A 17,241-nucleotide genomic window follows, 5' to 3' on the forward strand; every position below is an offset into this window, starting at 1 on the left:
TGACACTGAACACACCCCTCACATATCAGAGGCCATCCACACTTTTATACGCCAACATAACAAAGATGTCTTACAAAAGGACAGAAGTCACAATCATGTTAACTGTACCGACAGTCATAAGCATTAGGAAAGCGGCAGCATTCGGTGTCCATTTGGACTGTACGAGAGATGATGTCATTTCCTGTCTCACCAGTCTGGAGTTCCTCTTCATGTCCTTCATCAGGGAGGTGAGTTTGTCCAGCTCTGCCTGGTGCACCTCCAGGTACTCGCTGCGTGGGAGGAGAGACGGCGTGTCAGAGCACGGCTCGGGCACAGACATCTCACGCGGTGACACACGCGCGACATTCACAGGGTGTGTGCGGCGGACAGAGCGTGTGCGTCTGTGTGCGTGTTAAAGGGGGAGACCGTATGTGCATTTCATGATTGTTCGCGTAAGTGTGCGTATGCGCCTTTTGTTGGAAAGAAGTGCGAAATTTAATGCACAGGTGAGCGCGTGTGCATATGCGTGTATGTGCGTGCACGTGGAAGGGAAACTGCGTGTGTGTGCCTGCATGTATGCGCACGTATACGACAGGAGGACGGCACGTGTGCACGTGAATCAGCGCGTGTGTGTGTGTGTGTGTGTGTGCGTGTGTGTGTGTGTGCGTGTGTGTGCATGCGTGTGTGTGTGTGTGTGCTCTTGTGCGTGTGTGTCTGTGTGTGTGTGCGTGTGTGCGTGTGTGCGTCTGTGTGTGCGTGTGTGTGTGTGTCTGTGTGTGTGTGTGCGTGTGTGCGTGTGTGTGTGCGTGCGTGTGCGTGTGTGTGTGCATGCGTGCGCGTGCGTGCGTGTGTGTGTGTCTGTGTGTGCGTGCGAGTAAGAGTGCGAGGGGCGCGCGCTCACTCCAGGCCGCGTTTGAGGGCGCCGTACACCTCCTCCACCCTCTTGGGCTGCGGCTGGTGGGAGGAGCTGCTGGCCTTGTGCCCGGACGCGTGCGTCTTCTTTGGCTTGGACTGCGGCTTCTTCTGCGCCGCAGAGTTTCCGATGAAGGAGTTGCACCTGGAGACAGTCGCAGAGGGACCGTCAGGCGATAGGAAGCGATGGCTCCGCCGCGGGGCCCTGACCCCGTTTGGGCGAGCACGGTGGGGGGGTGTCCTCAGCTACACTACACTGCCTGCTCTGTGGGTGACGTGTCATATTAAAATGTACTTTTATCAGTGGTACTCACAGGGGAGGCACACATAGCCAAATACTTAATCAAGGTCTTACCAAAAGCTTACAGTGCTTCAACTGACTTTTCCTTACACGTAACAGATTTACAAGTGATTTCATTGTCCATCACGCTAATAAATTATTGTTATGACTATACTGCTGTTATTATTATTGTTACATTTTTTGTTATATACACCTTCTCTACTGAGAAGAAGTGATCATTTTTGCAGGGAGCACCACTGCCCCCTCACCAGCTCCGGCATTCTGAGTCACCAGAGGGGCCACCGGAGAGAAATTTCACCCGACGGGTGCGCGCACGGCCTGGACGTACGCTAGCCGCGGGCTTTCAGCCGAGGCCAATCTAGGCCACCGTGCGAAATGAGCACACGCTGCTGCCTTGGGTCACGCTACCCCCCCGCACGCCAGGGCTTGGATCCGATTGGCTCACATCGTCACCGGGACTACTTGTATTCCAGCCAGTACTCCTTCCTTGTCTTATTGGATAACTGCAGTTCATAAGCACGTCACCATCAATTGGTCTCCTGAATGCATAAAACCGAATATAGCCTGTTTGCCATCCAAAAAGAATAAGGAAAAAAAGGATTCTCTTTCATATGCCCAATACAGCTGTCCTCTCGGTGGTGAATATGTTCACAGAGAATGTAGCTAGAAAAACACCAACAGTGGCAGTTAAATCAAATGTGAGAATGCCACCATTTCAAATTAGATTACACATGCAGCGTCAATGTGAGTTATGATTTATATTAAAGTAAAGGGGTGTAATTTACAGGGGGTAGCATGATGATGATAAAAATAATGTCATATAATAAACATGGGGGATTTCAGGTTCTGAGTGAGATACACTGATCAGTAGTCTGAAGTATTTTCCTCTTATGATTCCCCAGAAACAATAATTTCTCTTTTTTTAAAATTAAGGGGGGCATGCCCCCAGACTGGTTTGCAGTTCTCAGGGTCCCCCCAAACTTACTTTGTATTAAACTGGATTATTATTGCTCTGTTTTCTCCTCCAATTCCTGCAACTGTTCATAATGACATTTGTTTTCATTTTCACCTACGTGATGACATCACATTCTGCAAGTTGGCCCTGACTGTTAATCAGCTGATCCTCATCTGCACAGGCACTCTTTATCAAACAGAACAGGGCCAGTTTCAGGGAAAAGCAGGAGCCCGACGGAGGGTTTGCGAGGGAGCAGACACACACACACACACACGCGGGCGTTCTCACCGCGAGCGCCGCTCCTGCAGCGTGCTGAACCCGGCGAAGGACTGGCTCCGGATGATTCCGTTGGGGCCTCCGGGCGAGTGCGTGCCGGACGCCATGATCTCGGGGCAGCGGGAGGACACTCCTGCAGTGGGGGGGGGGGGGGGGGGGGGGGAGACAGAGACAGGGAGGCATCAGCAGGGCCGCCACGCACCAAAACCGCCGCGGTTCGCCAGCCGAAACACACGGACCCTTTCGGAGACGCGGGATGGGTCCAGCGTACGCCGCGAGTAAAACTGGGGGAAGCCCCTGGCCGCTGACCGCAGCTAGCCGACACGCACGTAAATCACGAGGAGCGGAACGCTACGTGAATCAGCCCACCGGGACCCAGCAGGCACTGCTGCCCCACACTTCCACACTCCCAACCAGCTACAGTGTCACGCAGCCTCGATACAAAGCGGTCACCGTGAGGCGTGTACATTTCCCCTTTAGCTGAAGAAAAACCATACAAAAAATAAAACTTACACCCACCTGTCTTTAAAATCCTAAAATGAAAGCACAAAAACATATTTCAGGACTAATTACCCGAGCGATGTCGTGCACAAACTTGAATTATTTGAATTAATTTGCATTCCCCTGAAACATTTACTACAGTGTTTCCAGGAGACACAAAATCAAAACCACAGATGACGGGCTTGTGTGAGGCGAGAGTGACAGGATTTATCCGGACAGCTGGGCGTGATTAAGCGGAGGTCCGGAGGTCACACATCGACCCGCCTGATAAAGATGAAGCAGAACCCAGTGCTGTAACAGTAACCTGTGCTGCTCCACCGCGGTGCATCACCGTTCAGCTAAAATACAATATAGATGATACAGTTTACCACACTGACAAAGATTGAATTTTATGCGATTCACTCACCGCTAAATATGAACACCAGCCGAGCGATCATCTCTCTCTCCCGCCCCGAAGCGAACGGCGACATTAAGCGCGAATCGATCTCCGACAATTACCGCGCTCCCGGCTCGGCTCCTCATCGCTACGCAGAGTTCCCAGAGTTCAGCGGCGAGCTTCCCCCTCCGCGGCGTCACGGCCCGCCGGCTCCATGGGCGCCCGGTACGCGGTTACAGAGGGCCCAGAATCCTCTGGGGCGGCGTGAAACTCTGCCCGGCTCGCCGCGCGGCGAGAGCCTGCAAGCGATAGCCTCGGAGCGCGAGCGGCACAATGGCAGCGCCGATCCCGGGGAAAGACAAGATCTTGTTTTGCGGCGGCGGACACAAAGACCGCCGGCTCGATATTGTCCGCAGCCAATTACAGCTCCCTATTCATTACCGCCCCATGTTTCTGAAGGCGTAAGAAACTTTGGGCGTCTGAGCACCTGACAGCCCGTGTTAATACCCTTCAAGTTCTCAAAAGAACTGATAAATGTGATCAAAGTCAGCACTTACATCACAAGGTTACCGAAACAGCTTTTCACACTAACGTAACGTAGTTTGAATTTTGAAGTACAGTTACCATAGCAGGCCTATCGCATATACATGTCTCTGAGGTGATCCAAAATGGAAGACGTCAACTGATTTTGGGATGGTTTCTCATTGCTTCTCATTGACATCATAAATAATACAGTGACTGAGATGCACTGCCGGTAATGGATGATTGCTAATGTGCCAAACGTTCTGCTTGGCATGATGCCACCGCTAGTCATTACCGTCTTGATTTTTACCGGGGGGATTTATCGGGAAAATATCCAGGAGACGGTCGGTGACCTATATGCTTGGTGTTTTCAGCCTTCTGTGCCGAACTAGTTTATTTCAATCCAGTCTTTTATCCTTTTACGAACAGGCCTTTTCAAAAGGGCCACACACTGACGGATCTGCAGTAATAAAAATAAAGAGATAAAGGACGCTCACAGACAGTGCGTGGGCCATGTTTGCAGCCCTTGCTTCAGACTGCTCACAATGCGTCCGTCTGATTGGAACGGAGGCCATAAAAACACGGGTGCTGGAAAGAGGACCGTGAGGTGGTCGGGCTCTGTGACCTTCGTCAAACCATCAACATCCCCGGCAGAACAGAAGAGGGATTACATACAGAGCCACGTCATTCAGCACACAATGGAGGACGAGTTGCTTTGTCGGCGCTTGGTCTGGCTGACTGCTTCTGGACCAGAACAACACATTTTGTTGGAAGATGCAGGTAGTCAAAGATGACAAAAAAATAAACATAAAAACACGTCAGTCAAGATAAACTCGGTAGTTTATTCAAAACCACGCCAAAAGTGAACGTGTCATCCTGTCTCTCCAGTCTGTTCCCTGCTCTGCTTTTAAATTAAATAAAAACACATATAAAAAGCAGACTGAGAGACATTTCACGAAATATGGATATGCTAAAACCTGGATTTCCCAGAACTCTTCTGGGCCAAAGTGTGACACAGTCCTTTTTTTTCCCAGTGAAACAGGCTTGGGGACTGAATGAATGGCCTTTATATAACAAATCACAACAATAAATAATAACTGTCAGGAAGGACAAATGTGATGTATTGCTCCACACACAAGCACTTGACGAACACAAGCCCCGTCCACAAAACCTCCTGCCTCCCGCCAAGCGCGGTCTCCCCCCCCCCCCCCCCCCACACTGCTCCAGAAATCAGCCCCGCGTTTCAATGCCCCCGCCACACAGAGCCCTGCTACACACGGCTACCCAGAGGCCTCCATTCACACTGGATGGGCCTTTCAGCGACGCTGCCTTCACGGACTCCAAATGTCCCAAGAAGAAAGGGCGGCAGCGTAGCAGACTAATCCATATTGGGCCCCAGAGCGCCTCTCTGAAACACCCTGGCAGAGGGCCCTGGTCCAGCCAACCCCCCCTCCTCTGCTTGCCCAGACTTCTTGTGTTAATTTGTCACCTCCAACAGGGTCTCTGTGTGTCAGGCTACCAGTGTGTGTGTGTGTGTGTGTGTGTGTGTAGGGGTGGGGGGTGGTGGGGAAGTTGAGGGAACCGTCTGGTGGAAAGTCGGCCCTGGGGGTGGAGTGCATGCTGGGAAAAGTGGGACGTGCCTCCCACATCCGCTCTCACAGCAGGGCCCAGGGCTGTGAGCTTTAGAGAGCAGCGGGATAATCTGCACCGCTGCCAGGGCACAGTGACACAATCCTGAGAAAGACAACTACAGCACACTGCTCTCCTCTGCTGCTCTCTCACCCTCTCTCTCACACACACACACACCACCATACACACACACACACACATACACACACACACATACCACCATACACACACACACACACATACACCACCATTCACACACACACACACACACACCACCATACACACACACACACATTCACACACACACACACACCACCATACACACGCCACCATAAACACACACACACACATAAAAACCCTTAAATGAATCCAGGCAGCATTTCAAAACTCAATTAAATCCAGCCCACAGTGTGCGTTAAAACGATTCTGCCAGTATAAATTACACTTCCCATAGCAACAGCACACAATATACTAGACTGTTGTGTAACAAAATTGCCTTTGTGTCACCTCTAACACACTATCTGAAGCCCCGCTGTTCTCTCAGGTTTTCTTTCGCAAACTGCCATTTTGATGGTGACCCCTGTGAAGCCAAATGGTTCACCTTCCAATGATAAAGGAAGCAGAAGCAACACAATGTAAACCTCATCTGCTAAGCCAATCCAGTGACTACACAGGCCAGAACAGAGGCCCTGAAAAGAAATCTCTTGGTTTGGTGTTTGGAAACCAGTGCCTGACTTTTAACCCAACAGTAAATAGAGCACTGGCCCCTCACGCTGACAGACAAAAGGCAGATCAGCACAACAAGACACACCTCACAGCCTTGACCACGAGCAGGAAAATGGACCATTTTCTAAAATGTTATGTGGTGCTCAGTACTGCAAACACACAGACACACACTAGTCATTGTAGCTGACCACTGGCACATTCCACAAACAAGATGAACAAATGTAATTAAGAAGAGCACTATAACAAACAAAGAATGTTCTTTTCACAGACATAGATAGGCCTGTATCTTTACCCCATTGTAGAAAACCAACACAAAGGCCTACAAATAGTGCCAGTCTTCTAGGATGCCAGTTGGAGTTGAGACAAAGACCACTTTCACTCTTTCAAAAACGCGCTGCCTTAGTCTGTTTAACAAGGCACAAGTGAGTAATGAGGGACAACAATAAACTCCGTAACACAGCCTTGAATTCTAATAAAATGCAACCGCGGAATCTGAAATGGTGCGAAATGAAGCAGCAGTTAGTTACACCATTTCTCTTCAGTAAATAGGCTAAGTGTAGCTGTAAAATTTCAATCAGCTTTGCTGAAGGGGAGCCACGTGCATTTACAAGGAACCCTTTGGTTCAAGGGTAAATTCAGCATGCGTTTACGAGACACTGCTAGCATGTTGTTTCTGTTGAAAAGCTTAATTTGTTTCTCTAACAAAGAAAACAAGCTCATTTGAAATCCTTGCATGGTTTTGTTAAACCATTTCAGGCTACCTAACCCTCAAGAAAAGCCCAGAATGCAATGCTCCACCTCGCCTGCTCTCTGTTGACTATAACAAATTACATTTGCAAACTGCATCGCTGTTGCTCATTCTTTGAAATCCATACTCAATAACTTACACACATAAACACAGACTCAAAATGCTTAGCTAAGCTGCAAACACTGTCTGTTCTTTGTACACTGAGATAATTTGTGTTTTGCTGCGTGTAATTAGTATTTATATCCATTTTAGCAATATGCTAGTCTTGCGTAAACAGCAGAGGGGACACAAGCCTCACAGTAGACTACATTCTGGGGGATGGAATCAAAGATGGGAAAGCAGCTAACACTCACAACACTTTCAAGAAAAATCTACATTTGAATGAAAATTCATATTTCATATAGAGGTGAAAAAACTTTTAAAATCTTCATGTAGGGAGTTGCATAACATGTATCTATTCATCCATCAGAGAAGAAAATTGTCACATTGACAACTCAGAATTACATAGCTACTTCTGGAGGTCACTGTAGCCTTGAGCAAGGCACTTATCCAGAATTGCTTCACATGCAGCTAGCTGTATGAATGGACGCCATGTAAAAAAAAAAAAACATCATGTAACCTGCATAGTACCTACCAAATGAATAACAATGTATTCCCATTCCATCACTAACACAGTATAATCTATTGACCAATGAGATCCTTAATAACTGCGTACACCTTCTGATGAGGTTTTTCCACCCATTAGTGGTGTGCCTTGGGTTTCACTGGCCTACTTGAGAAGAACTTTATGACCACAAATTAGCTTCAAGAGCCTCCACCTAAAAGGGTGCGGGAGGTCTACTGGGGCCATAAATGGGGTCACGGAATGAGCATTCCACTCTACCCTCCAAACTCACAAAGTGCACGTAAGCCCCTGTCGTAATTTCAGGGGTGAGGAGACGTTCCCACACCCTACAGCTCACGGCACAGCTGTAAATAACGCGGCTGATGCTTCTGGAATTTGTTTCCCTGTTTCACGCTGCAAAAAAAGTGGGTCATTCAATCAGGTCTCATCGCCCTTCCAGGAAATTTAAACATTGTTTACTTGCGAGGAGAGCAATTAGCCTGCCTCATGGAATTATAGCAGAAAATGAACGAACGCAGCTTAACCGACAAGGCTACGTGACGCGCCTCTCTCCAAAACGGGCACAGATGTCCGTATTTCAGGGATGTGGCGAGCCACTGTGGATTTTCCTCATCTTCAGTCTCACGTGTGTCCACTGATACACTGAAAAACCATCTGAGCCTAGGCTCCCGGACCCAGAAGAATATTCCTTCAGCCAGCCTTAAGGGAAAGCCATAAATTTGACGAGCCCTTCTATGACCACTCCCCGTGTCAATTAAGGTAAACAATGAAGCAGTTGGCACTGCTTGTATCATAATATTCACAAAACCTAACAGAAATATTATGACACATTCGGGGTTCAATCGGGTGCCATGGGGCGTGGCCACGTCGGACGACCCACAGGGAAGGAACGCCGGGAAGACCGCTGCCTGTCTGTTCCCGCTCTCCGTGTGGTGAGGCGCGGGTCACGAGCCCCGGATCACATGAGCGGAACACGAGGAGCGACCACAGCAAGCAAACACAAACTCCTAACTGGAGAATCTCCGCGGTGAAACAGCACTTCTTCCACTTCAGACTCCACTGAGGGCAGGCATTTACACCAGACCAGACAGAAAAAGTGCCTCTCTGATCAATCTGGAATTCACACCAGTACCACTTGTTTTGAGGCCTACGCAAAAATGTATCCGGAAATAGGTACGCATAAATACTTCTCGAAGAGCTTCTGCTACTGGTGACGGGAAAAAACAACTACTATTGTGTACATTTACAAACCATGTCACATACTCTTCATGTTAATCAATCTGAAACACAAAAAGCATGTTCACGACCTGCGAGGTCACCCAGTATTGGAAGACTACTCATTACTCATTGTGGGATATGCAGTCCGCTTTCTGATCACTCTACACGTGTCATAAGGTTATGAGCGGGTGGGACCTCCCCATGCATGACGAGACTACAACAAAACATCGACCTCAATGTGTCTGCGGTCGTTCTTCTCTGTCGAAACAGCGTGGCCTTTATCAACAACCACTCCCCTCACAGCAGCTCGCAGTTTAGCAGTGGCCAGCACTGGAGGAAACGCTTTTAAACTTTATCAAGTGAGGCAGAAATAGCCGGCTTAATCTAGTTTAGACGGACACAGCTTTTTAGTTCCGCTTCGAAGTTGGCGGTGTTGTTTCTGGGGGGGGGTGAAAAAAAGCAGATCCTGCCATTTTAAAATGGACGCCGCTGACAATAGAGGCTTAAGCGGGGCGAAATCGCGCGCAGACCCCAACGCAAATGGAAGTGATGCCCGTGTCGGTATCTTAGCATTGCGCACAATGCTGAGGGTCGATAATTACAGAACACGCTTTAAAGGAGTGTGGGAAAAAAAGGGGGATATTCCTCTGCGAAGAGACACAAATGTCAAGGTTTCAAGAGCACTCGCTGCCGGTAGACCTGGGCCTCCCTGTCTCTGGTATGGAAACACCAGCATACTGAGAGACTTAATCATGAATGGCTGATCCGTTAAGAAAATTTCATTTCAAATCATCTGAGTACGCAATGTGTTTTGATTTAAACTAATTTAAACAACATGGCTGTGCTTTTGTGATTCCGCGAATCAGGTATTTTTTCAGCTGGACAGACGAGCGAGGACACGTGAATGCTGGATGCAAACCAAGGCACTTTTCAGGGCCAGGGAATTATGTAACCACCTTTTCTCAGGATGTTTTTGCCATCAAGAGGGTGGGGGAGGGAGAAGGAGATGGGATGAACAGCCTCAATACATCTTAAATATCTCAATAACATCCTGAATACACGACAATATGTAAACAGGAACAGTGTACTCAGCACTAGCATCCCATGTTCCACATGGGCTTCAGCCACGCAACCGATCGAACCGAATGAACTTGCACCGGATTGAACCCCCTGCTCTGCACCGGCTCCACTCTTATCGCCCCATCCTCCGCACAGCTTTTGAAGTGCAGGAAATTAAGTGCATTAATTATTCATGGGGGGGGATGTGCGCTGGCAGCACACTGCAGAATGACAGGTAGGACGCTAATACGATGGCTGAGCCTCAGCCCCGACTCCCCCAGAATCAGACCTTGCGATCGTGACGCTTAGTTACGCCAGCTTCAGGAATATTCAGGCCCAAAAATAACACATTCACCATCTTAAAAAAAATGGCTAATAGCATTATTGCCCTTGAATCATCACGTGCATTTATAAACCTCTTTGTCAAAAGAGATCTTAAAAAAACCTCTTCAATAAACAATGTCTTATCAATATTAATACAAGGTATTGTGAGACTGTGCCGTGAAAATGAGCCGGCGTCACAGGTATCTGTTCTCATCCAGCAACGTAGCACGTTCCAGAAAATCACACCATGCGTGTGATAAACTTAAAATTCAACCAATCATTTTGAGCCCATCTTTAACCCTTAACACGCTGGACAACTTTGTTTGACGGTGAGACTGCGCCCCTATCCATGTGCGCCCGTCATCGTAAGGCTGTGCGTCAGGTTCCCTCGAGCACGGGCAAAACTGGCACGCGTCTCTTTAGGGGGTACGCATGGCACCAAAGCAGCGTGTTCTGGCATCGTGGTTTTCCTCCGCAGACTCGGCTCACAAACACTCCCGTGTTTGTTAAAGCAGCCTTTTTTGTGCTCGTCGCCCAACAGAGTCAAAAGCCTCCTAACTAACCTCTTCAGTCTCCAGCTGTGGACTGCAATCAAGGGTCAAACAAACATCCAGCTTATCAGCTTAGCTGCTTTAAAAGCTACAACCAGTGTAATACAGGATGAAAGCCTATCGAGTTTGTGTGTGTGCGTATGTGTGTGTGTGTGTGTGTGTGTGCAAGCGTGTGCATGCCTGTGTGTGTGTGTGTGTGTGCGTGTGTGTGTATGTGTGGCTGACTGTGTCTGTGTGAGAGAGATAGAGACAGAGAGGTAAGCATTGAGAGATAGATAGTGATGATCCCAAATGGACTGATAATCAGGAGGATTATGGGAGAGCCCCTGCTGAACTGTTGAATACACTGTTCATCTGTTCAGAGGAAGAAACTGAGACACAGGGTCCCATTCCCATCCAGGACAGGGTGGTGCAGCGCCCCAGGCTGGACTAGCAGCCGCTCGCTCCGGCACCTGCCACCCAATCTTGTCAAAGAGCCCAAAAAACACACCATTCCCTTTCGGCACTAGACCATATGCACCACATCCACTCCACCACAACAAGAAATACACATTCATTACTCCGGCCTCAGCAACATGTCATTTTGTTTTGCTGAAAAACTAATTTAGCAATATCGTTTTATCGGATCTGGACTGCGGTTGGTAATTCGAATAAACCCCGATCGGTGGCAAACCACAATTAATACTGGATGAAAACATTATGCATGGACGGAAAATTAACTGTCACTGATTTAGGCTACTGAATGATGACGTGGGTGGAGTACTGCCACCGCTGTGATCAATGGAGCCGTAAAGCAGCCCAATTTTAAACAGTGATGAGCCCCCCCGCCCCGCCCCGTCCCGTCCCGTCCCGTCCACGCTCCTTCCCCGCCCCCACCGCACGTCGGAGTGAACCGAGGATGACCGCGCCAATTTAATTCAGCTCCTCGCAGACAAGTCTTGGCCGGCGGATTTCCGTCCGCCACGCACCCCGATCCGGACTCCGGCGCAGATGAGGATAGAAAGTCGCGGAACAGCCGGACCGGAGAATGTCAGGCATCCCCACCGCCTACACCGCCCCTGTCCCCCCATCCCAAAATACGAGCGTGCGGGTCGCGGCCAGGGTTGAGACGAGTTGAGACAGGAAGAGGAATGTCTCTCTGTCTAACCCTTCGCGGCTGACAAAAGAACGATGAATCACCGAGAGAATTACGGCATACACCCCAGAATAAAGCGTTTGAATTAAAATAAGCACTCGGACGCGGCTCTAGAGCTCAGGGTAAAATTACCGGTGCGTTTTCACCGTTAGGACTTCACGCATAGCATGTGCGTATATTACCATAAAATCATCGGTTTTGTCATACATTCATAGACTTTATAAAAAATTGCCTAGATTTTTTACCCTGTTACAGTTAGAGGAAATGCTGAGCGCACATCATTTGTGATTAAACATGTTTTGGCTACCGAGGGTGTGTGACAAGTCGTGTTAGATTGCAATCAGCTGTCAAATCTTAAAGGACTGCCTTCAGTTATGTATCCTCAAAATAAACTCAAACCACACAAACGCTCTGGTGTGCAATGTGCACACACACACAGAGGGTTTTAACTGATACACTTCAGGACAAACCGTTCTGCAATACTGTCTGTCGGTGTTCTTGAAGAGGTGAAGTCATACACATCTCTGAGAGAGATGTGGTGTGATATGCTGGCAGGTTTCACGAAACATTATCCATCCCTTTCCATTTAACCCCATCTCAAATCTAACCGTCTCTCTTCTACACTGTAACAGTAGTCTGTGTAGCAAGAAACCCATCAGCCAGGTGAGGTGGCCTTCAACTGAGGGAGTCTGCAATTGTGTAACACAAAACCGAAGTAGAGATCGATGCTTATCCTTCCATACAAATGACCCGTAAGGAATATTTCCCTTGTGCTACATCGAGCTGCATTGGGCCTGTAAAAAATATTGGGGAGTGGGGGGGGGGGGGGGGGGGGTGACATCATGCCATAACTGACCCTAGTCAAACTCCATTAGAGAAAGTCTGTGGGACACAAATACTGGCAGTCTAAATCCACTCCAGACTACAAGCATGATGTTCTCAATAAATTGATTAATTTAATATGCCTTTGAATGAAAAGTAAAGCCAATTAAAGGCACAACAGGTCTGCTCTGCCCCGGTGCTCTGTCACAGCCGCATTTTTCAAAACGCCAGACGACAGACACCCCCAGGGAACGCTCTAGAAAAACAGCACTGACAAGGTGGCCAGACGGCTCCCAGACAGCCCTTCATCTGCACAGGCGGACATGTTGGTTTGGGAAACTGGGTAACTGGAACACTCGACGAAGGGAGCAAAGAGCGGGTCGGGACGCGGGGCGGCCGTCGGCAGGCGGATGGCGGGCCTCCCGAGGGCCCGGGGCGACGCCGCGAGCGTCTCCGTTCGGTAACACGAGGAGACAGAGGCGCGCTCGGGGCCGCTGGAGTCACAGAACCCCGTCAGGCAGCAACACGTCGGATCTACGCACACATCTACTCTCCTCTGTTTACTACCGTTCACTACACAAAAACCGCTTTACCACCCGCAAAAGGAGGTCTGTGAATGCACAAAGCATTGTGTTTTTTCATAGATTTTTTGCTTCTTAAATGCCTTCCAACAAGACAAGAGTAGTTGTCCTTTTACACTGAAGGAAATGCATGGCAGTATAACGGCGCTGATTAGGTCAAATCAGTGTGGTACCACCTGTCTGGAGTCTTTGCTTCCCCTACCAAGCTAAGGTGTGAACTTTGAGATTTAAATTTTAAAATGTGGCTCTCTGAATAATAAATAATACAGCAGTATGTGTGTGAGGGAGGTGGCTTATATTACCTTTGGCTATAAACTGGAAGTTCTCATGATTGTTGGGGCTCAATCTGAATAGGATACACACTGTGCACAATGCATTCAGTTTCACATTATGTCAGTTTCGGTATCAAGGCAATGTCAGATTAATCAGAAAGCCATTATAATCAGTCACATTTCCATGGCCCACGTTCACTCATTCTAACTGAATATACCAAAACAAAAGAAAGATGACAGCTCAAACGAGCAAAGAGGAGGTGTCCATGCTGACCCCACCTTAACCTCAAAGCAGACATGAAAGGGGCTGTTACCAGAACCATATAAAGTTTATCTGATGATGAAACAGACCCTCTGGCCCCGCCCACATACCATTGACAGGCAGATACCAGGGGTCTGGTTCTTTTCACGAGAATTCACGCGATTCACCCCCACGCCCCAATACACCTGCGGCAAATCCCCTCGCAATTCCAAGCCAGTCCGTCACTACACCATTGTTTGATGTAAAATCCATCTGTTATCCCAATTTACTATGGCACCAATTTAAGTACTCCATGTGGCTTTTTGATGTGGAATAATTACTCGATCCGCGTCAGCACAAAAAAAGTGGTCAGACATTTCTGAGTGAGTGGCCACCGGGTGTGAACAACGACTTTCCGTAATTCAAACAACTTATTTTGCTAGCCAAGTAGGCTACCAACGTACATAGCGATCCTTGGTATATCAAGCAAGATATTGTTCTTCTGTGAAACAAAGCAATCAGTGAAATACATGCATCAAGCTAGCTATGTATCCCACGTGAAACCATTTTGAAAGTGTCTACTGAATTTAACAACAAAATACATTTTTATTTGTGCACACATGCACAGGCTTTATATTGGGCCAGCTCTTTATATTTTTACTGCATACGAAATTCATAGTTAATGACTGGGAAACACGATAAGCCTATTCTACTGTCCCACTAACAAAAACGTCTTCCAAAGAAAGACTATTACAACAACCCACATGAAAGCATGACAACATCGTTTCAGCACTTTAACGATTTCTGTCCAGCTAATAAGTTGACCAACTCGATTTTTATAAGCGCGTTAGCATTTGCCGAGTTACATAAGCAGCTGCAACGTTAGAAAAAGCAAGTTATATGGAACAAACTCCACTCACCTCTAGGAAACTACTTCAGTTGAATCCGAAAGCCTGGTTACCTGCGTCTTTCCATCCATACGTTAAAACCACTTTCCTCCTTGCGCCGTGCGCGCCGTTTTTCAATGTTACAGCAATAGATTAACTGAAAGAAGGCATTCGACTGAGCGCTCCTGCAGATGCCGGCGGAAAACAGAATTCTTATTTGCTTCGTGGTTGTTCCAGATGTAGCCGCGCTTACAGTGCCTAACAAAAATCATGTGCATCTCAGTTTAGGTTCGTAGTACCCTTTGGAGCTGCGACGAACCAATAAACATCCAATGTTCATCCAGTGGGCGGGACATAATCCATACTTTCCACAACAGCAAGCGCTCGGGGAGCTGCTGTGGAGCAATAAAGTGTTCCAGGCGAAGGGACTGTTCTGAAGTCCTATCTCCATGCCGTATTTACACAGCTGTCGACGCATTTATTTATTTCTACCGTTAGCCATGCCTCTATACCGTTACAATAGCCATGTTTGTTCTTTGTGCAAGCAGCCAAATTAAGCTTGAGTAAATAGCAGGCTGTCTTATAAAGAGGCACCATCTAATTCCACACAAAATTTGACAGTGTAGTAACCATTTAAAGAGCAATTAAAACTTTATGAAGAGTGAAGTTGTGAGGATGACAACTCCAGGGGTACTGAGGAATTGTTGTGCAATTAAAGGTACCACAAACATTTTGAGACACATGAATGGGAAAACAATACAGCACTCCTATTCATGGTCCCACAGTAGGAGTTTTCTTCTGCCGTTGACTCCTCCCACCGTGAATGACAGTTCACTGCCTGCCAACTTGATTTCCCCCTTAACTGGACATGCACACTGCAGCTTGCAGATCTAATTCCGTTACTGTTGGGGGGGCGGCGGGGGGGGATGGGTGATTCTGGGCTGTCTGAACTTATCAGTCAGACCCATTCTTACTCCAGAGGAAAGGACCCATTCTTACTCCAGAGGAAAGGACAGCGTAACAAAGCACTTGCCAATAATTTTTTTTATATTAACTCACTAATAGAGTGAAAAAAAATTCACTTTAGAGAGACATTTTGTGACGAGAAAGACCTACTTTATGATGAAGGACATTAATGCAAAACCCTCACTGGGTCACCAAAGAGAGCAACCTGCTGATGTTGTTCAAGTGACTACCTTCAAATTGGCAGCGAGAGGATGGCGGTGAAAATCTGACCAGAAAGTGCAAGTCTCGCTTGCTTGCATATGCATATGTGCTGGAGTTCATTCCAGCAGATTAGCGAAGGCAGGCTCTCGCAGCGCAGCTCAGACACCTACACACATCTCCACTCAGCTGCTGCGGCTCCCGTTCTGTAATTAACCCCCCCCCCCCCCCCCCCCCCCCCGTCATCAACAACCCCCGACAGCCGGCTATATTTACTGGAGACAAACGGGCGGTCGCATGGGTTAAAGGAACGGCTCCGGATGTGCGCACATTTCTATAATTCGTGTCTACGAGCTATGTCGTAAAGCGTGAGAACTTAGGTTATTATTACACAGCGGTTATATTTTGTCAGATAACAGTTTATCAAAGCAAGCCTACAGGAAGCGTTCCAAAGGCACCGTGATTGGTCTGCACTTTAGAACACTCACCTCTTTCCTGTCTCTCTCTTCCGTAACCTGTTCCTGAGCCAGTGATCCCCTTTTTAGTGAAGTGTGGCATTTCACAGGCTCCCCAAACAACGATTGTCAGAGCAAGGGCACATTTCTAAACATCTCAATAAGAGCCCCCTTGGAGAGTTGTGACCACTCAAATGCAGTTGGACATCAATCTAAAGGCCATATGACGTATGTGGGGGTGAAAGGTCAAATGGAGTAAAAGGAAGGAGGCACAGCTGAAGATGGTGGGTGCAAATAGAGGACGTACCCTTTGAAAGTCCCGAAAAGGCTTTCTCAGGTTTCTTAAGCTTGCCTGTGTTTGGAGAAGTTAAGGAGGGGGTCGTGTGGGGGGAGGAGCTGGACTGCGCACAGCTGACATTCGCATTAATCGCTCATACACTGCGGCTTCCGGGGAGTGGCGCACGCCCCCGTACCTTTCAGAAGGGCTTTGAAAAATGAGGCCTCCCCCATGAGAACATGTGTTTTCGCTGGTGCCGTCGGCGAGACCTCAGTTTTCGAATGCGAGCCAATTGCAGGCTCCCAGACACACGTGGCGTGTCTGCTCGGTCTTAATGACGGGTTTGCTGCAGGTAGCTCCCGCCCCCGAGCGCAGCTGTGTGAGGGCTGCAACAGGCTCGGCGCTCCAGGTGTTTCGCGTTACCTCAACCCCTCGCCGGCTCGGGATATCGAGGCCAGGCCGTCGCCGCGCTTGCCAGGCTGACCGGTTCTGCATTTCTGAGAAGGTACATTGGGTGGGCCCTGTTCTAACCTTCCTCTTAAACTCGCCGTTGTAAAAAGAAAATTGGCTCACACGCACGTAAATCTTTGCTTGTTTACAATATATGAGCTGAAGTGGGTCAAATGGATGCAAGAGTCATGCAGCAGAAAGACAAAACATACCGTGAACGAATCCATGGGCAAATACTGTGCTGTTTCCCCTCAG

The 17,241-nt window shown here is 48.2% G+C and overlaps 1 protein-coding gene across 3 annotated transcripts in view; it reads right to left on the minus strand.

Annotated features, from left to right (window-relative positions):
• ripor2 (RHO family interacting cell polarization regulator 2) overlaps window positions 1–17,241 on the minus strand; it is a 45,561-nt gene that overhangs the window by 22,739 nt on the left and 5,581 nt on the right. The window contains exons 1-4 of one of the 3 annotated variants that reach the window (XM_035429959.1): window positions 14,674–15,322; window positions 2,436–2,556; window positions 881–1,036; window positions 191–269 (exon numbers count right to left, since the gene is read on the minus strand). In XM_035429959.1, coding sequence (XP_035285850.1) covers window positions 191–269; window positions 881–1,036; window positions 2,436–2,530 — 330 coding nt within the window. In that variant the 5' untranslated portion in view covers window positions 2,531–2,556; window positions 14,674–15,322. Of the gene's footprint in view, window positions 1–190; window positions 270–880; window positions 1,037–2,435; window positions 2,557–3,330; window positions 3,613–14,673; window positions 15,323–17,241 lie in introns of those variants that run through there. The other 2 variants (XM_035429958.1, XM_035429957.1) reach the window with 2 other exon arrangements.

This window comes from Anguilla anguilla, chromosome 8 (genome assembly GCF_013347855.1).
Source record: "Anguilla anguilla isolate fAngAng1 chromosome 8, fAngAng1.pri, whole genome shotgun sequence".
NCBI lineage: Eukaryota > Metazoa > Chordata > Actinopteri > Anguilliformes > Anguillidae > Anguilla > Anguilla anguilla.